The sequence below is a fragment of the Mixophyes fleayi genome, chromosome 10 (genome assembly GCF_038048845.1).
Source record: "Mixophyes fleayi isolate aMixFle1 chromosome 10, aMixFle1.hap1, whole genome shotgun sequence".
Lineage (NCBI taxonomy): Eukaryota > Metazoa > Chordata > Amphibia > Anura > Limnodynastidae > Mixophyes > Mixophyes fleayi.
In genome coordinates, this window is record NC_134411.1 from 58,853,165 (window position 1) to 58,876,993 (window position 23,829).

Here is a 23,829-nt window from a genome sequence, read left to right on the forward strand (position 1 = left end):
GTACCAGGAGAGATCGCCTATGCCACTCTGTCTGTTGTTGCTGGGAACTGGCTGGGCTTACTTTGCCACCATTCCCTTTCTTTATCCCAGTTACGCCCTCTAACTGCAGTAGGAGGGGCTTAAGCTGCTTCCACCACTGAACTCCTTCATGGCATCCAGAACCGCGCTCCTTCTGGGTAACTGTCGCTGCTACTGTACCCCCTTGCTGGCGCACCTGGGCTGGCACCCCTGACCTCTTACTATAGATCAGGGTTGCTGTGGATAGATCCCCCCTGGTCTATCACACTGGCCAGAGCTGCAGGCAGCGGCAAAGCGTTGGTACTGGAAAGCTAGGTCCAAACCTCAGAACAGTCGGAAACTAATTAGAGTTGGGTCTAATCTGTAGGTCACAGGAAATTACAACAGGGAGGTAGTTGTGAAGCAGGTCTTGAAGCAAGTAAAGTTTATTTAGCTCAAGTGGCCTGACAAGAACAGTTTACACTGGTTGAAGTACCAGTGATCAGAAAGTCAGATGGAACAATAATGATACATTACATGGTCAAACAGCTTGCATTTTATACACATTCTGAAACATCTCAGCAGGGGGTAACATCGCCCCCTGAACCTAGCTGGCTCCAACACATCAGTTATTTTTAGTATCAGGATGCAGTATGTTCCCCCAAACATGGATTTACATGCAATGCAAAATTAACAATATTTACACAGTTCTATCCTAACGTTCTGCTTGTATTATTTGAACAGGATCCGAGATGCACCCCAGACAGAAAGGCAGCGGCCTCCTGTTGTGTATATAGGCTAAATAGACATATTGGTCACTACAAATAGGTCTAATTAACATGAGTCCACCTGTCTCCAGACAGCCAAAGAATACACATTTCCTCCCCTGGCATATGCCTGAGAAATAATTAAATTTCCTATACACACACACACAAGGTTATTTCATTAGAAATAAATATATTAAAATACATTTATACTCCCAGTGCAGGGACTTAGCCCTTACTGGACCATGCAGTTATTAACCAGCACCACAGTGCCCTTTAGTGCTGAGGTTTAACACACTTGATGCTCCCCAGCGAAACCTACTTCTGTAAAATGCCCTCTTTGGTATCTGCACTGGATACTCTAACAGGTGGTAGGCCTTCCTGATAAAGCTGCACCCATTCACTACCTTTACTGGGCATATTTGGGTTCACCAAGTTTCATTTCAGACTCCCTCAGCTTTCTCCCCCATCATGCCCCTCTGGAACAACCCTGACTTCTCTCCAGGTCAACATCTCTCTTGATTCCTTATCTAGCGTTAGAGGGGTATCACAATGGTAGGGGGATGTCACTGATTCTGGACGCTGCATTACACTGACTATCCTACAGGAAAATAAGGTTTTCCGCCTACCAGCTCATTTGCATACCTACAAGTGAAACATTTTGTCGACTCCCTCACTAAACCTGACATGACTATACCTGACTATGCTCGAGTCTCTCTGCGTACATAATCCTTTCTCAAAAGGCATTATTTCCATTCTCTTCACCCTATTTGTTACCGCTAAACAATCTGATACCCCTAAATATGAACATAATTAGTAAAGCAATCTGGGTAGGCCACTGGAAGAGGACACCTGGACTATAGTGAGGGAAAGTGTTTCTAAAGTCTCAATCTCTTCCCTTATCAAAGAGAACGCTTATAAAGCATACTTTAGTGGGTACCTGATTCCAACAGGATTGAAATGGATTCATTGTACCAATTCTGAGCAATGCTGGAGAGGTAGCGACAGGGTGGAATCTTTTCTCTACATCTGGTGATCCTGTCAAAAATCACTCAATTATTACTGACATTACTAAAGTTACGATTTTCAAATGCCCTCCTTACTGGCACCCCATTGGAGGGGCTGGATAAACACTCTGACAGACTCTCCAAACAAATGCTCAATGCAGCCAGATGCTTAGTTGCTAAACAGTGGAAGTGTTCAGACCACTCCTTCAGGCAACAGCTTCTTAATACGATATGGTATTTAGCATCTATGGAGAAAATTTATAAGAGTCCTATCTCAGACGACTTATCTGCTTTGTCGTTGCATAACCATATTTTTCTTCCCCTTTGTTAGCCCTTTGGCCGTCTGCAGTCCCGCATTTGGTCTCAATTACACTCTTCCCCACCTTCCACCTTTCCCTTCATACATTATTGTACCCTTCCTTTTCCTTCTATTCGGTTAAGGATGTTTTCTCTTTGTTTTTACCACTACAGATATCTCAAGCGATTCATGTTCAATTTATGGCATTGTTTAAACTAGCTAAGCTCGCTTAGTGTCTTCGGTTTGTTTATTTTGTACAAAATCTATTATCCTGGTCTTTAAAAGTGGTGTTTCACTTTGTATACTGTATTTGAAAATTTAAATAAAACTCAAAACAAAAATCAAATGATTAAAACAAATACCAGCTTAGAATGTTCAAGTTAAGGAAGTACCAGGTGAGGAAAATACTGTAATGGAGTCTAAATGAATGGATGATACAGACTTGTAACAGTGGCTTGTGTAGTGATCCTACAGATACTATATATCTGCCACAGTACGCCGGCATATATCCACTCATTATGCTTGGATATTGCAGCAGTTTAAAACACATGAAAGGACATATCTGTTTTTGTGGTTGATGCTAGATGTTAGATAAAAAATGTTTATCAGGTCTGATTGGCTAGAGTCTGAGCACCTGTTGTACTCATTCTTCATACCTCGCATGTACCTGTGTGCATAGCTTTGATGGGAACAACCTATAGCCAATTAGATCATCAACGAGTACATTAATGGCAACATATAATATTTCCAGAAATTAGTGCACTGGTTCAGAGGGTTAAGCATTTTATTGTTAAATATCAAGCTAGTAGCAATGAATAGGTACTTAGAAATTCAGTAGTAGTAGCAGCAGTAGTATATTCCCCTTTAATAAAACAAACTACGTTTATCTAAAAAGGCATGTGATAAAAACTATTGCACACTACATAATTATATAGGGCATAAATCAAGCTGCCCAGGCATGCTGGAATTTCACACGTGGGCGCAAAATTAAATGCAATCCTGATCAATATTAGAGACTGTGCAATGATCCGGTCCCAAAGCCTGAGGGTTGCGCATCCAGATACATCCAATTTGGCCAGCTTAATTTGTGGACACAATGGACTACAAATCTGATTGCTCAGACAAATCCCAAATTTGTCGGTGTATATGCTGCTTTGGTTTAAATAATATTTATTTTTTATTTATTATCAAGGAGAGCAAAGGTTATTTCATATAAAAGGTTAAAGAAAAATAAAATTGTGACATTGAGTAATTTATATAAAAGACTATTTTAGAAATAATTTGCCAGGCTGAGCAGGTGTCACATGCATGACCTGGTGAGTAGTTACAGTACAGAGCCGACCGGTTTGAAGCAGACACAGTGGAACATTCTAGTTAAAGATTACAACACAGCAGGCGAGATGGGAGTTTGCACTAGACACAAAGGAACCAGCAAACATCCTATAGCAGATAAGTTTAACTTCCATTTTTTTATATCATTGAGCACCACCAAACACTAATGATTAGTTTTAAGATTTTTAAATGTAAATTGCGTAATGCAGTATGAGTATCACATAAAAAGAACCACTTGCCTCTCCAGAATAGCTGTATTTTCCCTTTAAAATTTGACGATACAGACGTGTTCGGTTATCATCTTCAAATGGCATAGTCCCACTCAGAAGAATATAAGATATGACTCCTAGTGCCCACATGTCTACAGAGTTGGTATAGGGCTTCCTTACAAGAATTTCAGGTGCAATATACTCTGGTGTTCCACAGGTGGTCTTCATTAGACAGTCATCTCCTTTTTTTCTAGCACTTGCGAGACCAAAGTCTGTAATCATTATTTTGGAGTCTGTCCCTGGGTGGTAATACAGAAGATTTTCAGGCTTTAAGTCTCTATGTGTGATGCCAAGAGTGTGCAAATATTTCACCCCCTCCAAAACCATCTGTAACATATGGGTGGCATCTCTCTCAGTGAAGGAGCCCTTAGCAATTATTCGGTCAAAAAGTTCTCCACCAGTTGCTAACTCCATTACCATATACACCCTCTCCTGTGTCTCAAATACTTCAATGAGCTGGATTATATTGGTATGTCGAACTCGCCTCAGAACACTAAGTTCTGACTCGCATACCTCCCTGCCCTCTCTATATTTAGTTTCAATCATTTTAATAGCATATGGCTGCTTGGAGGCCTTGTGTTCCACTCTTACAACACGGCTGAAGCTTCCTCTACCAATAAGAGCCTTAATATCGTATTTTGCAGTCACTCGTGGATCAAACTTAGCTCTGTACTTAGCTACTTTATGTCTCCGGGGAGCAGCAGTTTCTATATGACTGTGCGGGTAGCCATTGGAGTAGGGGGGCGTTGGGGAACCCCCTTTTGTGTTTATTCTGCCATGGTCTGTAATAAAGTGTTTAAACTGGTCATCTTTTGAGGCTAGGTATGGTTCCACCTTTTTTACCAGATCCAATTGAATGTTCTTTGAAGGCTCGGGGAGAACTTTGCTTGTCCCACAGCCCATCATGGGAAACACTCAGTCTTCCATGTGGCATTGTGTTTCCAGAAATCAATACACCGATAGGTTTGGACGTCCTTCAGCTGGACCTTGAAAACAAACAACATAGCTAAAATATAAAAGATGTGTGCAAAATACAAAAATAAAATATGTTTACGTAAGGTAGTAACAACACAGCACTATATTCATATCTGCACAGAGATTTCAAAAGGAGGCGCTCATCAGACTTGGTCCCTACCTCTCTGGCAAAGGTGCTGAAGATTGTGGCAGCGCTACCAAGGCACGGTGACTATAGCTCCTTTTATAAAAAGGATGTATGCCAGGTTTGGTACAGTGATCAACTGATATTTGTTCATGTAAAAGTACGATAATCCTGTGAGTGACAAAAAAAAGTCCCCTCACATTCCTCACTAACTGCCTAGGTCAGGGGTGTCCAACCTTTTAGCTTCCCTGGGCCACATTGGAAGACATCGAGTTGGTTTGGGCCACACATAAAATACACTAACACTAACGATAGCTGATCATCGAAAAAACCATAGAAAACATAGTTAACATATTAAACTTACTTGGAAATGAAGTTAGTAAGAGTTAGGAAACCTGTTGCAGAATCATGATTAAAGCAGTAGTCCCATTACCAGCTACAAATTAACTTACCTGCATCTGCCCCTTAGTGGGGTTTGGGGAATTATTGACCAGTTTGAAATGGTCACCGATATAGGTAGCATCAGGAGGACTAATAGAAATCTACAGAGATTTAATGATAGGGTGGCGGGAAAAATGGCTCATGGAGCAGCCTCCGATGAGGGTAACAGTGGGTGATATTTTCACCCTACTCAGCACTGCACATTTAAAATGGTTTAAAATATTAAAAATACAATTATCTCTTAATATTTATATTAGATACATACAGAGAACACAGCTAGTTCATAATTGCATGGTGCAGAAAGTCCAAATTCAGAGTAACAACAATAAGATACTGGATAATCTTTCACTGCTGCTGATAATTCGCACGGGTGACTCCTCTGTGCTGCGCTACGCAATGGATGTCGGGTGTGATGACGTCACCCCCGACATTCACTGCGAGCGCCACACGGAGGAGGAGACCAGGGAGGGAGCCGGAGCGCCAGCTGACGTGACCGCAAGGTAAGTATTTTCTTTTTTTTTTTTTTTTTCTTCTTGCTGGATATTTTTTTCAGCACTGCCCCCTTGCCACAACCAAAACTCCTGCTGGGCCACATTTACAGGCATGCTGGGCCTCATGCGGCCCGCAGGCCGCGGGTTGGACAGCCATGGCCTAGGTGATTTCATACACACTTAGGGGACCCTGTTGCCATGTTGACACACAAGGCTGCTTTCGGGAAAACCAGTCAGCTAGTAACGCAAAAGAGCTAAATATTACCAGGTATCCTCTGTACTAGTAGGCAAGGTACTGGATAGTCTTGTGGTATTGGGAAAAATAGCTCATGCAATAAACCAGATTTAATAAAAAACTATAGTGAGGTTCATAGAACCAGTCACAAATAACATGTTATAAATATACATACTATCACAACTAAGATTTCAGTCTAGAGTCAACACTCTGACGAAATCTTCAGTTACTCAATGACCTATCCCAAAATACAAATTTAATCAGAGTTACTGTAAACCAAAACAATTCTCTGCCTAAACGTAGCACTATAGCATCAAGACTATTCTACATATGAATTTTTGAAGTACACAGACAGGATATTACATGGAGTTTAATATGACAAAGTCAGTCACAATTATTGTGCAAAACAGAAAAAACAAAAAGATACCAGATGCTGAAGAGAAATAATTAATACTAAAAGCATTGACTAAATATGAAAAGCATTGGGAATGCGGAGAGAAGATGCCAATATTAATATGAAAGCCAATGGGATGGTTACTTAAAAGAATTTCAAATGACCCAATGTGCCTCGTATGAAGCTTAATCATAGGTACTTTCAGTGGTAGATTCTGAATGAATAATCAAACTGTCTTCAATTTCAATCATAGGAACAACTCAGCATTCCTATGATTTATTTTCACTAGGGGAAATTAATTAAGGCGGATGTTCAAAAGTTTACATAATGATAGCCAGAATTTGGAAATAACTTATAATTGTAAGAAATTGTATCCAACCATAGATTGCAACAGATATCCATGCAAGCACAATATTTCTTTAATGCATAGTGTGACAAGGGTAAGAGCAGGGGGCTGACTAGTTAATGGAATGAAATTAACCATTTTAGAAAAAAACAGTCTACCTCTACTTAAACATTCTTGCTTGGAAGAAGATCAGTAATAAAATCAATGGCAATGTGTGAACATGGTCTTGTAGAAATAGGCTGAGAATGCATGGGCTTCACAGGAGCTTGTCAAGGAACTTTGTGCTGGCCACTAATTGAGCATGCAAAAATAAAATCACTCACACCTTGCTGAAGAGTTAGCCGTCAGTAGCTCCTAGAAGTGGGGGCCAGGGTTTTGAGAGAACCAGCATGCCCAGAGAAAATAAATGAATGTGCCCAGTAAAAGTAGCTTTTGTTCATAGCTTATTTCAAGTTCAGGTTTCCAGATATGGGAAAATACTTGCGCCACATGAATGCAATGAGTGGTGAGATTTTCAGAATATACCAAACTGTAGTTTACGTCGACCACAACACAGTGATAATGTATCTCTCTAAAAATGTAGGTGATAAAACTTTGGAAAACTGCTTGTGCATTGCATAACGCAAATGGGTTGACTCACGTGTAGACTGCATGAATCATCCCAGATTGGTTAAAGGGCAGAAGGACAGATTACCTCTTGCTAAAACTAGTCTCCAGATGTGTATAAAAACAGCAGTGTTTTGTATTAAAAGTTGTTCTTCTTGTTTTATCTGACCTGATCACTGTAATAGAAAAATTATGGTACAAATATATGTTGGATAAAACAATATTGATGTGTATAAAATCTGTTGGTCAAATGATTTTATTCTGTATTCTGTGAAATGGTTAAATTGTTTTTCTATGTAATACCCTACAATAGGCCATCTATTCATAGGATGTTAGAATGGCTAACAGTTGTCATGCTATATAAAGAAAAGAGTGTAAAAGGTCACATATGCCTTTTGACCTGCTTAGGCCCAGAGATTTTAAGTACAGTGATGAGTTTGTAAACATATATATAACCAACTTTGTCCTTATGAGGTATATTCCTTAGTACGTGAAGTGATTAGTGACGTATGTAAGAGGGGTGGTGTTACTTCTATATAACGTGTGTTTTACATAGAGGATATTGTCGTGTTTCATGATGAATACAGACCATTGCATATGCAATTTGCAAGAATAAAGATAACCTTTGCTTTTTCAAATACTTATATTTTTTTTGAATCATTTATGCGTTAACATTTTGGAGGTGCCCACCGAAATATCTATAATTATCGATCAGCCAACACTTCTGGAAGAGGGGAGAGGAAAATATATACTCAATAGGTGGCCACAAAGGTAATACATTTTTATCTTATGATTGTATATTTCTGTCTCCCACTCTCTGGGTTTGCTGAAAGGGTATTTATAGTTATCTCTGTAAGTGTGAAATTGCAAACGTATCTTTAATTGTTTGTCTATATGCTTTATATTTTTGAATAGAAGTATAGGCATAGATTTGGTACCAATTAGAATTTCTATTTTCTGTTTATTACTCAGAGACTGTTATACCTTGTTAGCCATGGAATGAATTATTGAATATATGTGAGTGTGATTGGGCTTTCTTTACGAGGCCAGAATCCAGGTCAGTTGCCAAATTCAAATATCACTCGCCAAATTCAAATATCACTCAGGTTAACGTTTGAAGGAGGCAAAGCATAGTCCCAAGTCACTTACGGTGAAACATAAAAATACACTATAAGGCCTTAGATAGCAGCGTGTGTAACGCAAGTGTGTGATAAGTCCAGGAGTTATCTGACGAGATAAGGTGTGGATTCCCTAATAACGGTTGGAGCCAGTAAACGGGAAGGTGCATATTAATAGTGAGTGATTGTAAAGCGATGCGAAGTTTGCTGGCGCTATGTGGATAAATGTTGATGATGATTGTAGCCCTATTACCATGGCGGCTGACTGGAGTATAAAAAAGATAAGCTGCACCATGGAAGCATATGCAACCACACTGGAAAAGCCTAATGGTAGGTTAAAGAAATTTCCCCCTGGTTCTCCAGTAGCTATTATGTTCCATAAATATGGATTAAGGTCTGTTCAATATGTGCATAAATGGTTAACAAGGTGTCCTGAATTTACAGAAAAAGGAAATTTTGATATAAATGTCCTAGGAGAAATAGGAAAGGGTGTTTTTAAAAGTAAAGAAACGCAAGCTTTGCAATTTTGGTTAAATGAGTCTAATTGTCAAACCCTTAACAATAGTGCAAGAGTTGAAATTTATGTACAGTGGAATTTTGCTATGGCTAAATTTTTAGATTGTTCTAAAGTTTTTTTGATTAAACAGGGTACAATTGAAAGGGTTAGAGAATATAATGCTAGATTCAGAAGAGAAGTTGTAAATCATTTGGGTGTTTCTGATGTGTTTGCAAAAGCGGATTTTAAAAGTATTTTGACTAGTGCTTTTGTGGAGGGGTTGAAAAATAATTTAAAAGTCAGAGTGCAAATTCATGACCATCTTTGGGTTATGAAGGATATTGATGCCTTAGCCGCAATTGCTGCACATCATGAGGATAATATGGTAATTAAAAAGGTTGAAACGAATGCAAGGGTTAAAAATCCTGACAGAAGTAACAGATCACAAGTGATATGTTATAACTGCCAGGAGAGGGGGCATTTTGCCAAGTATTGCAGAAAGCCTAAAAAAAAAAAACAAAGACAATCGGGTAAGACCAGATCAAACTGAAATAACCTCTCAGGATAATATTGATTAACGGTCTTAAGCAGCTCTTGTATACATGTATCCAGTATTAAAAACCCAATGTAAAGAACCCCATTGTGAATATGATAGTTAATGGTAATAAGCATGAATTTCTGATTGATATGGGAGTTGCAAGATCAGTATTACAAAATGAAATTACATTACCAACTAATGACAGAATTGCTATAGGAGTCGCTGATCATGTAATTAAAAAGAAAGAGTCAGTTAAAGTCACTTTAGGTCATATCACAGATAAACATTTTTTTATTGGCAGCAAATGCTCCTTCTAATTTGTTAGGTAGAGACTTGTTGCATAAATTAGGATGTTCAATATATTGTACTCCGGATGGAGTGTTTTTAGACATACCTGAGAGAAATAGACATGCAGATAGCTCTTGATATAGATGCTAATATGTCTTATCACAACACATATGGAATTCAGCTTGTATGGTGCTAACAACCAGGGCTAAATAAAATGGTAGATGACATGCTAGAAAATGTACCTAGTCAGTTGTGGACTACAGATTTAAATGAGACTGGGAAAATGAAGATTAGCCCAATCTCTGTTAAATTAAAACCAAATGTATCAAATTATGAGTTGTCGCTTATTTTGTTTTGTCATGAATACTCAGGTCATACAGCTGGTGTTTTGACACAGCCCCATGGGATATTCCCAGATCTGTTGCATACTACTGTAAGAAACTTGATCCCGTGGCTAGAGGGCTTCCAAATAGTATTAAAGCTGTTGCAGCCACAGCTATATTGGTAGACAAATATGCTAATAGTTTTGGGAAATCCACTTACTGTTCAAGTGTCACATGTTGTACTAACGCTTTTAAAATGTCATATGATTAGATATGTTACAAATGCCAGACTAACAAAATGGGAATTGATTCTTCTAATGGCTGCAAATATTACACTTGTCAGATGTAACGTTTTAAATATTCTACTACAATTGTTTATTACTTCTGATATTGAATCTGATAAGATTAAAAAGGGAAGGGAAGGTATATCTGAATACACCAGATAATAATTTGGCATTAAGTGAATCAGATGAGGAGAATGCAAACAAAAGTGAACGTCAGAATTTTGAATATTTTGTTCATGAACCACATGATTGTGTTGTATACATGCAGCAAACTACTGCAACACGATCAGATTTAAAAAGAAATACCATTGCAAAATCCTGATTTGATGTTATATGTAGATGGCAGTTGTCATAAGAGAAATGATACAGGAGCATTGCAGTCAGGATTTGCAATAGTGGATGAAAATGTGACTGTATATTCTGAAAGCTTATCGGTTCCACATTTTGCTCAGACGCTGAATTAAAAGTATTAATTAAAGCTTGTCAATTGGCAGAGAATAGAACAGTAAATATTTACACTGATAGTAAATATGGGTTTGGTATGGTTCACGATTATGCTGAAATTTGGCGACAAGGAAATGTCATTACAGCTGATGGTACAATAGCTGCTCATCATGAAATTGTAAATGAATTATTGAATGCTATTCAATTACCAAAACAGGTAGCAGTTATTAAATGCCAAGCGCATATGACAGGACATGATGAAGTAACAAAAGGAAATCATAGAGCTAACTTAACTGCTAAGAGAGCAGCAGAAAAAGACATTGCACAGATTGTTGAAAATACTAAAATTCTAAATGTTGTAATACCTGATTAAACTGAACTAATTGAGATGAAAAAAGGTTGTGTTTCACAGGGAAAGGCCCGATGGGAAATGGCAGGATGTCAAATTGGTAAAGATGGACTGTGGCGTGGAAAGGGAGGTAAGCCTGTAGTTCTCAGAGCACTCTTACCAGCATTGGCACAAATGAGTCATGGATTAACCCATGCAGGTAAGACTGCTATGAAGAATATGGTCCATATGTATTGGTATGCACCTGGATTTTCAGCCATAGCTGCCAGGTACTGTGCTTGATGTATTATCTGTCTACAGAGTAATGCAGGGAAGGCAGTAAAAACAATACCTAATCACCTGCCACCAACTGACGGCCCGTTTTAAATAATTCAAATTGATTTTATCCAACTTCCTAAGTGTAGGATGTTAGAATATGTATTAATATGTGTTGATCAATTTTCTGGTTGGGTTGAGGGTTACGCAGTTGCAAAAGCCACCGTTAATGTTACAGCTAAGAAAAAAATTGTACAAGAATTTGTATGTAGATATGGCATACCACAGGTACTTTCTTCTGATCGAGGTCATCATTTTATTGGATCTGTTTTTAAGCAAATGTGTGAATTTTAGTTATAAAACAGCTTCATGTACTGTACCATCCACAAAATAGTGGAAAAGTTGAAAGATACGAGATTATTAAAAATAAACTGTCTAAAGTATTCAAGGAAACGAGTATGCTATGATCTGATGTATTGTCAATAGTTTTACATGCCATCAGATTAACCCTTTGAGGTCCTCTCAATTTATCACCGTATGAGATTCTGTTTGGAAGAATTCCCAATTTAACTCTGAATTGCAATACCAGTCAAAGCCAAGTTAATGATGTGACTTAACTACATTCTATCATTTACTAAACAGTTGAGACAGATTCAAGCTGCTGTGATAGGCACACAACCGATTCCGATTGACAGAGCCTGTCATAATTTGAATTCGAGAAATTGGATGATAAGAAGTTTCTTAAGATCCGGATCATTGACTAATCGGTGGGGAGGTCCATATCTCATGCTATTAACGACGCCAACAGCATTAAAGGTCAAAGAAAAAGCACTTGGATACACGCTTCCCATGATAAAAAAAAGCAGTCGATCCTGAACAAGTGAGAAGACAATTATCACCTTTATTCTACAAGTAAGGGATATTTCTGAGACCATAATAATGTCTCAGCCCTTACAAAGGCAAGATGCTCTCCACTTGATGAAGTCAGGGGATGAAAATCTTGTGAAGAGGAAAAGACAAGAAATGGAAAGAAACTGGTATTCAGGGTTAATTGGTCCACAGCCAAATTTGAAATTATGGACATTGCTATTTGTTTTAACATTAATCATGTTTGCAATTGGTATTTTTCTTGATCTATATGTTTACAGCCCTGTATATGGACAACAGAACAATAATGTAACGGTTTTGGAAAGGAGAGTTAAACGAGATGCATCACAGAACCATTGTGGAGATTTATCTCCAACATAAGCATGTATTTGTAAATATTGTGAGCATCATATGAAAAACTATGCGTACAATGGTGCTTAGATGATCCAAATTTTTTAGTGATCAACATCCAATAGATGTATTTCATCAGTTAATAGGAAAAAACTTAATACTAGTGAGTGCTGGGTTTGTACACAAGTACCTCGTAGACATCATAATGTTGGTCTTATATCATTTCCTATAAATGAAAGTAAAATTAGGTGAAAAGAAATGTGGTAATAAACCGAAAGAAGAGTATAGTACTACAATGCCACCACATATAAAATTGATAGAGTATTATAATGTGATACATGAAAATATAACATGTTATAATAAAACTACAAAACCTATGATTCAACAGAAAGGAGTGAATTATAAAGTATCAAAAATATGTTTAGGAATAATAAAGGAACGTTTGAGGATTGTATAGTTTAATTCTTTAACAATAATTGAAAAATTGATTAACATAACATTGAGTGGGAATATAATTAGGTGGACGATACATTCTGCTAATCGGACCACTTGTGAATTGGGCTATGAAGCAGCTCATAGTTTAATATCTGATATACCATATACACTTCCTGAGAATTTGTATTTCATATGTGGAAGGCGAGCATATGAATGGCTACCTCCAGATTCTGAAGGTATATGTTATATTGGAGAATTAATTCCTAGTACAATGATAATGGGACATAGAGATCTGGTTGACATGGTCGCTCAGAACTTAAAACGCAGAACGAGAAGGTCTGTAAAAACTGTAAGTACTAAATATAAACATCTTTTTAAAACAGAACATTCAGTCAAAGTAAGGGTAGGTTTTGAAAATGTTTTCACTCAGGGACATGTGGGATATTTAAATAATATTAAAGCAATTGAACAATTAGCTGATTTGCTGGATAACATTACAGAAATTTATGATGACACTTTTAAATATGTTTCCAAAGAGTTTCGAGCGTATAAAACTAAAATTAATCCAACATAAGATTAATATTAGATTATTTAACCGCACAAAGTAGTGTATATTGTCACACTTTAGAAACGATTTATAATGTGTATTAGCGTACATACATTTCTAATAATATTTCAAACGGAGAACAAGAAATAGATAAATATATGTTACATATTTCAAAATGAAAAAAAATGAATTCAGAATAAGTCATAATAACATTGATACAGAAGATGATATCTGGTGAGAGAATTCGATAGTGGATTCCTTCTACTTGATTTACAGGTATATTCTCAGGAATATTAGGGTAGTGGAAAGGACTATTTTGGACATTAGAAAAATATGCTATTATTTTTTTAATATATGCATTCATTTATCTTCTTTTAAAATGTAGTCTCGGATTCACAAAGGAATGTTTCTATTGCATTGAAGAATATCAAGGAGGATAGAATATTTGTACCACGACTTAAATAAACATTTCTCTTTGATAGTTCGTTTTATAAAGAATATTAATATCTCTTTTTATATTTATTTTTTTTGTAGTTGATATGTTTTTTTAGTTAAAGGTTATAGTGTGTGAATAGTTTTCACAAAGAGGGGAAATGTAATAGAAAAATTATGGTACAAATATATGTTGGATAAAACAATATTGATGTGTATAAAATCTGTTGGTCAAATGATTTTATTCTGTATTCTGTGAAATGGTTAAATTGTTTTTCTATGTAATACCCTACAATAGGCCATCTATTCATAGGATGTTAGAATGGCTAACAGTTGTCATGCTATATAAAGAAAAGAGTGTAAAAGGTCACATATGCCTTTTGACCTGCTTAGGCCCAGAGATTTTAAGTACAGTGATGAGTTTGTAAACATATATATAACCAACTTTGTGCTTATGAGGTATATTCCTTAGTATGTGAAGTGATTAGTGACGTATGTAAGAGGGGTGGTGTTACTTCTATATAACGTGTGTTTTACATAGAGGATATTGTCGTGTTTCATGATGAATACAGACCATTGCATATGCAATTTGCAAGAATAAAGATAACCTTTGCTTTTTCAAATACTTATATTTTTTTTTAATCATTTATGCGTTAACAATCACTGGTACCTTTAACCAGTGTAAGAGCAAATAAACATCACTTGCTTCAAAAGACCTGCTTGAAAACTTCTCTATGCTGATTCCTGTGACCTACAGATTAGACCCAACTCTAATCCGTTCTCACCTGTTCTGAGATTTGGACCCAGCATCCAGTACCACTGCTCTGCCCGCTACCCAGCAGCTCTGGCCAGTGTGATAGGCCAGGGGGAATCCATCTACAGCAACCTTGATCGCTACAAAGGGGTCAGGGGTACCAGCCCAGGTGCACCAGCAATAGGGTACACTCACAGCGTCAGTTACCCAGAAGAAACCCGGTTCTGGATGTCGGTAAGGAGTCCAGTGGTGGCATTTGTAAGCCCCTCATACTGCGGTTAGAGGACGCATTTGGAATACCGAAAGGGAACGGTGGCAAAGTAAGCCCAGCCGGTTCCCAGCAACAACAGACAGGGTGGCATAGGTGGTCCATCCGGTCACATTGGGGTTTCCATTTTTTGTCCAATGTGTGTACTTAATAACTATAAGAGGAAATGTATGAAAATTGGGTTTTTGTTATGCCCTCAAATATAATCACTGTTGGCAGCAATGTCTCCAGTAATTATACTACTAATCAAAACATAATCTGCATACAGTTAATAACATTATAATGCCATACATGTTGTTAAAGATGTTAAATTGTCCAGAAATCCCTGTGTAGTAAACCAATAAAATCTCTTGTTCCACTATTCACCAAAGAGTCTCTCTGCTCTTTACAGAAAATGTGTTAACAAAGTACTTTAAATCCTACCGTTTGTCCTGTGTGTGTTTTCCTCCCTCATTACATATAATGTGCAGGTATAAAAAAAAATAAAAAAAAAACACACATATGGCTGTTTTGATAAAAGAAGAATTTCAATACTTTATTAACTATAATATTTAGAGCAGATAACAAGACTTCATAGAAAGTGTACTAATCTATATACTATTAACTTAATAAATATTTGTACAATGTCCTTAGAACAGCAACATGTGCACGCCATCACCTTTGTTTACAAACTTGGAATACACAGTCCTCAATTACCTGAATCCGTTTGTGTGATGATGCAAAGTGGGTGTGGTCCTGATGCGTTTCGTCACTTTGGTGCGAGTTCCTCAGGAGAATGTGGCATAGGGGATTGCCCCTACTGAGGTCTTCTATAGTAATATTGGGTGGATACTTGGGAAGGTATTTAGACTTTGACATTTCCAAGGTAATCCTTGATGTCCCAATGTCGATCACTGTGGCTGGATCATGTAGAAATAGTGAGAAATTTGGTCATCAGTGGCACCAGCAAATGGTTGCAGAGCAGCTGTTAATCAGAAGCAGCCAGCACACAGGGAAAAATGCAGGTGGTTATTTATGAGGCTGTAGATCTCTCTACAGAAGTTCGATAGGGCCTGACCGTGCTGGTAGCAGATACACAGGGACAGCTTTCTGGTCAGAGTAGACAACTTAACACTGCCCTTCCCCACCCATGCATTTCTCGGCATGAAGGTCCCAGAACATGACTGCTACCGGTGTTCCACTCACTGTAAGCGCTTCCTGTGGAACCCGGTCATTTTTTAAAATAATCTCAACTTAAAAATCAGAAGAAATATGAGCTATAGCGATTTGATGCGAAAATTGAGGCAGTATTATGGGAGACTGTATGAGGAAATACTGGGCTAAATGCCTGGCTCTTGGCTATACAAAATAGATACTGGAAATCGAGGATTGTGCATTTGAAGCTGGAACGAAAGCTGAAAAAGAATGCACACACTGTTGTTCTAAGAACATTGTATGAATATTTATTTAGTGATTATATAGATTAATACAATTGTTGAAGTGTTATCTGCTCTAAAGATTGTAGTTAATAAAGTATTCTTATATAAATAACAAACTTTTCTTTTATCAATAACAGCCATGTGTTTTTTCTTATTTTCATACCTGCACAGGGACTTGGACCTTAAAGATGGAGGTAATCTCACACACACAAAGATTTAAGGTACTTTGTTAACATATTTTTGGTAAAGAACAGAGAGACTTTTTGGCGACAAGTGAAACAAGAGATTATATTGGTTTACTACACAGGGATTCTGGACAATTTAACATCTTCAACAACATTTATGGACATATTGTATTAAATGGTTACTAACTATGCAGATTGTATTTTGTCTAAGAGTCTAACAATTGGAGGGAAAAACAAATCTCTAAATGTTCATCTATTTCCTCTCCATTAACATATGGTTGATTAGTAGGTAGTATTAGGATACAGTTGCCATTATTTTTTCTATTATTTGTGGAAGGTGGACACCTCTAAATCTTAGCAGCTTCTATAGACACATAACGAACACCTATCTCTGAAATACCTGAGCGCGATTGATACCTGTAACAGGATGGACAGCCTATGCCACGTTGCTGGGAACTGGCTGGGCTTACTTTGTTGCAGTCCCCTTTCTTTATCCCAAATTGCGCCCTCTACACGCAGTAGGAGCAGCTAAATCTGCTGCCACCACTAAGCTCCTACACCGGTACCTAGAACCGCTTCCCTCTGGGTAACTCTTGCTGCTAGGGTACCCATTTTCTGGTATACCTGACCTTTTGCATTCAGATCAGGGTTGCTGTGAATGGTCCCCCCCTGGCCTATCACAGTGGCCAGAGCTGCAGGTAGCGGGCAAAACATTGGTACTGGAATGCTAAGTTCAAACCTCAGAACAGCCGAAAACAGATTAGATTGAGGTCTAATCTGTAGGTCACAGGAATTTACAGGAGGGTTAGCAGTCGTCAAAGCAGGTTCTTAAAGCAAAATGATGTTTTATTAGCTCCAGTGTCATAATAATGACAGTTACAGGCGCTAGTTGAAGGTACTAGTGACATCCAGAAAGGTGCAGATGGAATGATACATTACATTCTCAAACAGCCCAATTTATATACAGTTCTGACATAACTCCTGGCAGGGAGTAACACCGCCCCCTGATCCTCCCCAGCCCCAACACGTCCCAAGCTATTTTTAGCATCAGGATACAATAGGTTTTCCCAAACATGAATTTATATGCAATGCAAAGTTAACAATAATTACACTACTCTTAAATGCTAAAATTTGCTGCTTGCATTATCTGAGATGCGGCTACACCAGACAGGAAAACAGCGCCCTCCCCGTTGCGTATACAGGTTAAACAAACGTGTTGGCCACCAAGATGAACAGGGCTAAACAGCATGAGTTTACCTCTGTAGACAGTTTCAAAAACACATTCCCTCCATTCTATTGCTAACTTGGGAATTCCCAAAGAAAGTTTACAACCTCTAACAAGACATTTAAACACATCCCAATGTAACACGATAAGTGCATTTGCAATTATACATTGGTGCCTGCAGCACTAATTGAAATAGTTTATTGTAGAAATATATTCCAAACAGAGGTGCAGGCACCAATGTATAATTGCAAATGCATTTATCGTGTTACATTGGGATGTGTTATGTATGGAAATGTCTTGTTTGGGGTTTTGTACCTTTGCAGGAGGAAATCTCCAATTAGGCTTATGTGGGGAGGGAGTCTGTTTTGATGATAGCAGGAAATGCTAAGTAAGTCTATTCAATGTGAGTGACCAACACTTGAATACTCAACAGGGAACCGTTATCTGTGTGCAGGTCTTGTTAGTCAGACAGGAAATTTAGCAAATGTAAACAGCACGTGAAGTAGGATATCACAAATAAGTATAAATTGCATTTAAATTCATGGGAATACGTAAAAGAGATAGTCCCCTTGGTGCAATGGTAGTCAGTAAGCAGTATTTGTGCAATACAGATAACATATATCCAAAAAATTGCAATTTTATTATATAAACTATTATAAATATATATGTGATATTGTATAAATAAAGGTTGCAACCTGTAGCGGAAATTATTACACCTTCTTACCAGAGGCAAATCATATCACTTCATACATATAGCACAGTAATCAATAAAAGACAACAAGTGACCATAATAGGTCCTTTGGGTCAGCACTGAGATCGGTGTGTGTAGTGAGGTAACAAACCTCTAAATAAGAATTGTGAAGATAGAAATGTCAATCTGATTTTGGTGATGCAGTAAGCATCAGCAGATCACTCCAAATTATGCCAGGTGGTATGTAACCTGGTCTCCAATATCCACTCTCTAAATAGACCAATCAAGAGATGTATATTCCGCAGTAACAAAAGATGAGAATATCCAGAATGCAGGATAAATTTCAGTAAGGTCAATAGAAGATCGGTATCAAGGACGCTTCCTCCGCCCATATGTTGAAGTCAAAGTTAGATCTAATCAATCTGGGTGGAGCGGCACCAGGATGTTACATGAAGCAGAGACTTACCCTGTATAGGGCTATAGCGATGTTCCTCTTTCAAAGTCCCTTCCGTCTGTGCCGCCGCATTTGAACGTTGAAATGGTAATCAACGTGACGGACTAGCCGTGGCTTCGTCTGATCTGCGCATGTGGTTGTATGTAGATAGTGCTGTTCCTTCATTAGCTCCGATCCGGAGCACGTATGGAGATCAGATAAAACAGGTAAATAGAGCATGTGACTGGATCACTTATAAATAACTTATGGTATAAATTAATTTAAAGGAAATAGTGAAGGGCGCTTATTTTTAATATTGTGTATATTTTGAAATAGGAAATTGTTATTTCTGAGACCAGGGTAGAAAATTTGCTTTTTCTGTTTTAACCTTGCTAAAGGAAAACAGGATTTATACTTACGATAAATCTCTTTCTGAGTCCATCTGGGGGACACTGCTTAACCATGGGGACTTACTAAAGCAATCCCTTTGAAGGGTGGGAACGCTCTGATCTCCCTGGCCGTAGAACACTACGGCCAAAAGAGGCGCCCCCAGACGCAAATACATTAATTTGGTAGAATTTCGTAAAGGTATGGACCGAGGACCAGGTGGCTGCCCTGCACAGCTGGTCCACCGTGGCTCCATTGCGTGCCGCTCCTTCGGCACAGGGAGATTAAAACAATATAATCCTCCTTAATGGTCAGGGTAAGCCATCTGACAATAGTTTGCTTAGATGCTGGCCACCCCCTCCTAGAAAAAACAAATAATACAAATAGAGAATCTGTCTTACGTATCTTTGCAGATCTCTTAACATATATACGTAATGCCCTCACTACGTCCAAACATTTATTTGTTTTTGTTCCTGGAGTCAGAAGTTCCTCTCTGAACACCGGAACAACTATTTCCTGATTGACATGGAAACCTGAGACCACCTTAGGGAGAAAGGACGGAATAGTCTTTAAAACTGCTCTGTCCTCATAAAAGACCAGATAAGGTTCTTTGCAAGATAGAGCTCCCAGCTTGGAGACCCTTCTAGCCGAGGCAATGGCAAGCAGGAAGACTGTCTTCCAGGTCAAGAACCGCCACTCTGCTAAGAGTAGAGGTTCAAAGGGAGGCTCCTGCACTCCTGGTGCCTCCTTGCTTGTTTATGTATGACACTGCCGTGGCATTGTCGGAATGGATGCGGATCAGCCTTCCCTGAAGAACACTGAGCTCTCTGTAGCACCTTCCAGATGGCCAAGAGCTCCCGCATATTTATGGAAAGACCCCACTGTCTTTCTGACCACATGCCCTGTATCCTTAGGTGAAGGACCACTGCCCCCCAACCACTCAGACTGGCGTCTGTGGATACCAGGACCCAAGCCCACGGGCAAAGGATCTGCCTCTTGTTAGGTTGTCCTCCAACAACCACCAGCTGAGGGACCATCTGTGACTGTTATATTCAAGAGCCAGCCGTGCTGTTCCAGCACCCTCACCGTAAGGCAAAGATGTTGTTCCAACAACTGTGCTGTTGAAGCCTTGACTAACAGATCGTCCAGATAAGACACTAACTGCACCCCCATGGAGGGAAGTGTCGCCATAACCTTTGTAAACACCCTTGGGGCTGTGGCCAGCCCGAACGGAAGAGCTCTGAACTGATAGTGAGCTGTGCCTATCGTAAACCTGAGAAAAAGGCTGATGCCCCTCTCAGATCGGAACGTGGAGATAGGCATCCCTGATGTCTATAGATGCCATGAATTGGCCTGTCTCCAGGCCATTTATGCCCGTTCTCAGGGATTCCATCCGAAAGGAGTCTGCTCTCAGATGCAGATCTAACTGCTTGCGGTTCAGCACTGGTCTGAACGAACCATCCGGTTATGCAGAGGGAAAGGACTGTCTCCTGCTTCCCCCGGCCCTTGAACTGGTAGGGCAGCACAGTGGCGTAGTGGTTAGCACGTCTGCCTCACAGCATTGGGGGTCATGAGTTCAATTCCCGACCATGGCCTTATCTGTGTGGAGTTTGTATGTTCTCCCTGTGTCTGCGTGGGTTTCCTCCGGGTGCTCCGGTTTCCTCCCACACTCCAAAAACATACTGGTAGGTTAATTGGCTGCAATAAAAAATAAAAAAATTGACCCTAGTCTCTCCCTCTCTGTCTGTCTGTGTGTGTGAGTGTGTGTCTATAGTAGGGAATTTAGACTGTGAGCTCCAATGGGGCAGGGACTGATGTGAATGAGTTCTCTGTACAGCGCTGCGGAATTAGTGGCGCTATATAAATAAATGATGATGATGATGATGATGATGATGATGGTAGTCTGGCCTCTGCCAGACCCGCCCCCGCGAAAGGGCGGTCTGAACTTTAACTACCACCAGATATTTACACAGAAAATACTAACTAATCTTATGAACAGGTAAAAAAAAAAGATAGTATTTCTGTCAACGAGAGAGCAATAATAATTTTTATAATTATTATGCTATTCCCCCCGGAATGTACTCAGAATCTTATACCTCCCTATCTCCTATAGAGAGTATAAAATCTATTTAGCCAAGGGAAGGCTGCAAGCAGCTGTTCTTTTCTTCAGATTGGCTGCAATCAGCCCAGAGCATTCCTGGATCCTAATGCTCACCAGGTAACCTAGCCTTATATTTGGAACAGGGAAAAACACTTGGCACATGTTGCTTTATTTTTCTCACATTGTTAGTAGAAAACAAAGCCACCACATAGTAAAATACAGGTACATACAAAAGGTATCCACCCAGAAATACTAATTAATCTATGAACAAGTCAAAAGATAGTATTTCCGTACATGAGAGAGCGATAATCTTTTATAAATATAATGCTCTACCCTCAAAATGTAGTCAACATCTATACTTCCCTATCAGTAGACCCACTACATAGAGAGTATAAAATATACTTAGACCAGGGACGGCTGTGAGCAGCTGTAGACCTTCCAGACTAGCTGCAATCCTCACAGCATCCCTGATTCCAAATGCTCACCAGCTGATTTAGCATTGCCTTTGGAACAGGGAGAAAAACACTTGGCACATGTTGCTCTGTTTTCCTCACATTTTTAGTAGAAAACAAGCTACCACACCCAAAGATAGTATTGCTGTTCCTGAGAGAGCAATAATCTATTATAAACATTATGCTCTTCTCTCAAATTGTGGTCAGAATCCATACTTCTCTATCAGTCTATAGAGAGTATAAGATATAATTAGCCAAAGCAAGGCTGACAGCTGCAGCCGATTTTCCAGAATGGCTGCAATTAGCACAGAGCACCTGCTTGTTGGTCAGTGCTCACAAGCCAATTTAGCATTACATTTGGAACAGACCATCTATTTGGCACGTGTTGCTTTACTCTTTATCAGCCCTCATAAGAAAAATAAAAATAAAGTCACATATAGACAGAATAGGCATAAACACACAAGATACTTTTCAGAAGGGAGAGCTGTAATCTTTTTAACATCAAGCTCTCCCTAGTATATGTGCCCACAATATTTATACTTCTCTATTTAGTATATATAGAGAGAATAATGATACTTAGCAGTTTGGAGATGTGTGTCAGCAGCTGTACTTCCTTCCGAATAGCTGCTGTGTCCTTTCCCACCAGAGGGAATCTCCACGTGCTCTCTCAGCAGAGGGGGAGGGGTGGCTTTCTTACACAGCTCCCCTCTGCTGGCTCTCTGCCCAGAATACTTGAACAGATCATATGTTTGGCACAAGTTGTTTTATCTTTATCAGTCATGACAAGATAAGGAAAAAACAAAATCACGTTTCATACGCACAAACACTTCCACAATGTTTATCAGAAAATACAGCCTAGGTTATTTAACATATCATAGTATTTCTGATTAAATAAGACAGGTTGGGGAGCTTATAGTTTTCTTTAACCTAAAGCTCTCTCAATACATTATAGTCTTATAATACATATGCCTATACAGAACAAATATAGTGATATTTAGTGGGGAAGATATGTGTCAGCAGTACACTTGTCTCCAAATAACTGCTGCATCTGTCCTCCTTTTGTATTTTGGCTCCAAAAGGGATCTACCACCTGCTCACTCAGCGGTGAAGGGGAAGAGATGCTTCTCAACACATTCCCCTACCGCTGGCATCTCCTTCTGTGTCTCTGCTAACAGCGATTTCCCCTTTCTACTTAGGTAAAATCCTGTTGCTTTATTTTTCACATATTTTTAGTAGAGAACAAAGCTACCACACCACAAAATACAGGTACATATTCATCTATGAACCAAAGATAGTATTTCTGTTCCTGAGAGAGCAATAATCTTTTTTATAAACATTATGCTCTTCTCTAAAAAATGCGGTCAGAATCTATACTTCTTTATCAATCCTATATAGAGAGTATAAGGTATAATTAGCCAAGGAAAAGCTGGAGCAGGTTTTCCAGAATGACTGCAATTAGCACAGAGCACCTGGGCCAATGCTCACAAGCCAATTTAGCATCACATTTGGAACAGACAATAGGTTTGGCACGCCCAAACGCTTCCACAACATTTATCAGAAAATACAGACTAGGTTATTTAACATATCATAGTATTTCTGATTAAATAATACAGGTTTGGAGAGCTTTATGGTTTTCTTTAAACAACAGTTCTCTCAACACATCAATGTCTTATAATACACATGCATACACAGAAGAAAACAAAGTGATACTTAGCGGGGAAGATCTGTGTCAACAGTGCACTTCTCTCCAAATGACTGCTGCATCTGTCCTCCTTTTGAACTTTGGCGCCAAAAGGGATCTTCCACGCGCTCACTCAGCAGGGGGGGGGGGGGGGGAAGCGGTGTTCCTCAAACACATTCCCCTGCCACTGGCTCTCCTTCTGTGTTTTTTCATTAACAGCGTTTTGCC

The 23,829-nt window shown here is 38.9% G+C and overlaps 1 protein-coding gene across 3 annotated transcripts in view; it reads right to left on the bottom strand.

The window, feature by feature from the left end:
- Positions 1-23,829, bottom strand: part of PSKH1 (protein serine kinase H1) — a 48,870-nt gene that overhangs the window by 14,831 nt on the left and 10,210 nt on the right. For 2 of the 3 annotated variants that reach the window (XM_075188815.1, XM_075188812.1), the window contains one exon: positions 3,638-4,653. In XM_075188815.1, the coding sequence (XP_075044916.1) occupies positions 3,638-4,573 (936 nt within the window). In that variant the 5' untranslated portion in view covers positions 4,574-4,653. Of the gene's footprint in view, positions 1-3,637; positions 4,654-19,013; positions 19,406-23,829 lie in introns of those variants that run through there. The other variant, XM_075188814.1, reaches the window with a different exon arrangement.